The 3,889-nt window shown below is 69.6% G+C and overlaps 1 protein-coding gene across 1 annotated transcript; it reads right to left on the reverse strand.

Moving 5' to 3' along the window:
* Positions 1 to 814: 814 nt before the first annotated feature.
* On the reverse strand, positions 815 to 3,499 carry TMED3 (transmembrane p24 trafficking protein 3). The gene is made up of 3 exons (XM_084531771.1): positions 3,317 to 3,499; positions 2,568 to 2,816; positions 815 to 2,110 (listed from the first exon to the last, which is right to left on the reverse strand). The coding sequence occupies exons 1-3, from the start codon at positions 3,455 to 3,457 to the stop codon at positions 1,874 to 1,876; spliced, it is 627 nt and encodes a 208-aa protein (XP_084387897.1). The 5' UTR covers positions 3,458 to 3,499; the 3' UTR covers positions 815 to 1,873.
* Between the last annotated feature and the right edge of the window lie 390 nt (positions 3,500 to 3,889).

Raw genomic sequence — 3,889 nt, forward strand, 5'->3', positions numbered from 1 at the left:
TCTGCTCCTGTGCCCCAAAACACCTCTGCAAGTGGTGGGGCAGAGCTGGTCCTGTGGCTGGCTGGGCACGAGGGCACCCAGGTCTCCTCCGCCCTCCCTGTGCCCGTTAAGCCTTGTGCTGGGGCAGGACGCAGCAATAAAGCTCCCCGTGGCCGACTCGTGCGCTGCCTGCATCCATCCCCAGCTCGGGCTGTGCTGGGGCTGCCGGGTCACGGGGCTGGGAGTGGGCTGTGCAGGGACCCCCGCTGCTGTCCCCGAGGGCACCCGGCCTGGAGCTGCTCCTGTCCCCACAGCAGAGCCCCTGGGGACACCCCTGCTGACAGGGGGCAGCTTCAGGGATGTCTGCGGGTGGGACGGGGCTGGTGCTGCTCCCCCTGCAGCTGCTGGGGGCTGCTCGCCCCAGGCAGAGCCCCAGCCTTGTGCCCACTGCCGGGAACGGGAGCTGGGCTCCTGCCCAAGGGCGTTGCGAGGCGCGGGAGCCCAGCAGCTCCCGGCTCTGCGGCTCAGCTCCAAGGCCAGCGCGGCCACCGGGGCCAGGGATGCCTGGAGACGTGGCTGTGCCACCCCGCTTCTGTGGGGTGGGGGCTGCAGCTACAGCCCCTGGTGCGAGCTGTGCCTGGGGCCTCTGTGAGGGTGGGGGCTGCTGGCAGATCCGGCACAGGGCTGGCAGGTCCCCCCCAGTCTGACACCCGGACCTGTGCTGGGAGCGCATTCACCAGGTCCTGGAGTTGTTGCTGGGCCAGCCTGTGCAGGCAGGGACGGTGGCCGTGAGCGCCAGGACGTGGGAGCAGTGCCCAGAAACAGCAGCAGGAAGCACAGTCGCATGGTTTATTATGAAGTGGCAAAGGGGAACGACAGTGGTGCTGATCTCCCGTGGGTCCGGCAGGAGCTGCTGGAGGGGCTGGGGACGGCTGGGTGCTGCAGCCAGCCCCACTGCTGCTGGGGGCTGCAGGGAGCGGGGCTGCTGGGGGCTTCCTTGGCTGGGACAAAGCAGAGCTGTGCCCACCCCTGCTGCCTCGCACGGTGCAATGAACCCACCCAACTTGCCCCCCGACAGCCTCTGCAAGGTGGCTGGGAAGGGGAGGGGGTGTGGGTCTCAGCACAAGTCCCTGGCACACACTCATGTAAGGATGCCAATGTTTCCTGTGGCGTACATCACCTGCGCGTGTGGCAGAAAAGGGCCTGGGAAATGCTGCATCGCGAGAACCGTGAAAGCAAATGAAACAACCGAGCAAAAAGCCCCTGCTGAAACCTCACCTCCCTTTTCTGAGCCAGCCAGGGTCTCCTGGGACCCTGCTCCCAGCCTCGGGCGGTGCTGCAGCGTGCTCCAGGGGAAAGCTGCCCGCAGCGGACACAGAGGGGAGCTGTGTGCACGCAGCCGCCCCGCCCGCCTCGCACGGATGCTGCAGCCCCTGGGCAGCACGGGGGGCTGGGGGAGCACCCAGGAGGGGGGCGCTGGGGGCTCTGCTGGGGGCACAGCTCCCTGCCCTGCGCTCTGCTGGGTGCCCGTGGCCTTGTGCCTGCACCCAGCGGTCACACCTGGCACGGACACGGGAGCAAGGTGTTGGTGCAGAGCTCAAAGCCCTGGGAGAGCCGGGGAGCGGGGCAGGGCACGGAGGGGCAGCGGGCAGGGGGGGCGGCAGCAAAGCGGGAGGTGCTGCTGGTGGGGTTTGCGTGGGGGGGCTGGTGCTCGGGTGGCCGTTCTCCATCCGGCTCAGCAGTCACATCACCAACCTCTGCTCTGTCCCCAGCCACGTCCCCACGGCAGCACCCTGCGAAAAGCAGCGGTCAAGCGTGACCCAGGGGAACGCTGTCTGCCCGCTCCCTCCTGCCCCCCCCCTCCTGCAGTTTGGGCATGGGCACAGCTTCGGCATTAGGTGCCAGCTCCGCCGCCGCCTGGTCTCTTCTCGGTGAAGAAGCTTTTGAGCAGCATCACTTGCCCAATGCTGACCACAAAGAGGATGATGGTTTCCCCCACCGACCAGTAGGAGACCCGGCCGTTGAGGTCTTCGGCTCTGCTCCGGTCCTGCGCTTCCCGCAGCCGGTAGTGGGTCTGGGAGTCTATCACCGCGTTCAGAGCCTCGTGGATGGTGACGCAGGCAGACTCCATCTGGGGGGACAAGCACACGCTGCTGCTCGCGGGGCCCCACGCAGCCCAGCCCAAGGACCGTGCTCGGGCAGCGGGGACAGGCAGCGGTTCCCTGCACGGCCGGGTGTCTGCCAGCCCCTGCCCCAGCGCCGTGGTGCTCGAGACAGAGCAGCCCCCAGCAGCAGGGAGCCTGCCTGGAGCTGCAGGGCACAACAGAGAGCCCTGCCCCGTGTCTGGGCTCAGGGAAGGGCCCTCAGTCTCATCCTGCTCAGCTGGTATAGCAGCTGTGCTCGTGCCAGCAGGAGGAGGATGTGGCTGGCACACCGCAGGGGCTGTTGGCGGGTGGTTGGCACTTCTGCATTTGGCGGAGGGGAAGGGGGCGAGCCCGGTCCTGCGGGGCTGTGCCGTTTAGCCACCAGCAGGAGCTGCAGCAGCACCGTCCTCCTGCCGCCAGAAGCAGCCACGTCGCGCAACGCACCTGTGTCAAGGCGGTGACGCGGCTGCTCATGTCGGGCAGGATGGGCGGCTCGTCGCCCACCTGCAGGTTGAAGTAGATGGTTTTGTGGGAGAAGGTGGAGAACTCGTTGCTGAAGCAGAAGGTGTAGATGCCCTTGACTTCGGTGTGGTGTGGGAAACTGTCGTACTGCTTCTTGGTCTCCCTGTAGATGGTCCTGCCGTTGGGGTCCTCCACGTAGCAGTCCACATCGTAGTGCCCTCCGGTGATCACCTGCGCAAGGAGATGCTGGTGGCACCTGCCGAGCCTCCGGAGGATCCCTGTGCCCCGCACGGAGCAGCGCTGTCCTGCCACGTGCCCATAGCACGGCCATGCCCTCAGCAGCACAGGCACCATGCCCACGGCTTCATACTGCAGGTGGGGGCCCAGGCCCAGGGAGGTTCTGCCCCACGGTGCCCAGGGCTCAGGTGGGGCTCCTGGGCAGGGGGACAGCCCCTGCCACTGCTCTGGGGGCTGCTGCAGCCCGTGCAGGTCCATCCTGGCTCTGCCAAACAGCTATGGGGTGGGCAGTGCTGGGCAGGGCTCAGGGCAGGGAATGGCCCCCAGAGCGGTGCAGGGGGAGCAGGGGCTGCACGGGAGAGGTGCGGGGGCAGCCCTGGCTGGGGCTCGGCGGGATGTGGGCAGGGGCATGGGCAGGGACGGGGGGAGACGGGTAGGGGCAGGGTAGGGGCAGGGTAGGGGCAGGGTCCCGGAGCAGGGTGCCGGGGCAGTACCTGGTAATCCAGCGTGAACTTGAGGCCCCTCTCCATGTCCTGGTGGAAGCAGTGCTTGTCGCTGTCGGGCAGCTCGAAGGTGAGCTCGGTGCCGCCCGCCCGCAGCGCGCCCAGCAGCAGGGCCAGCGCCCAGCCCCGCATCCTGCCCGCTGCGCACCGCTCCCGGCCCCGCAGCGCCCCGCAGCACCCCGCAGCACCCCGCACCGCTCCCGGCCCCGCTCCCGCTCCCGGCCCCGCTCCGCCCGCGGGCCGCCCAGCCCTGACGTGGCAGCGGCTCCGGCCCGGCCCCGGCCCCGGCGCTCTTCCGGACGGGAGGCGGCGGCTCCGCGGGGATCGGGGGGGCCCGGGAGGGCTCCGGGAGGCTCCGTGGGGAGAGAAGGGGAAGGGCGAGGAGCGGCCGCGGGGCAGGGGCAGCGCTGGTGCCGAGCGAGCGGCGGCACGGCCAGCCCGAGCCCGCACCCGGAGCCAGCCCCGCACCGCGCCTCGGTGCCCTGGATGCGCCCGCGGGGCCGCCCGGCACCCGCCCGGCTGCAGCGCACGGAATGCAGGACGCTCGGAACGGCTGAGCTGCGG

This window comes from Aythya ferina (assembly GCF_964211825.1).
Source record: "Aythya ferina genome assembly, chromosome: 11".
Classification (NCBI taxonomy): domain Eukaryota; kingdom Metazoa; phylum Chordata; class Aves; order Anseriformes; family Anatidae; genus Aythya; species Aythya ferina.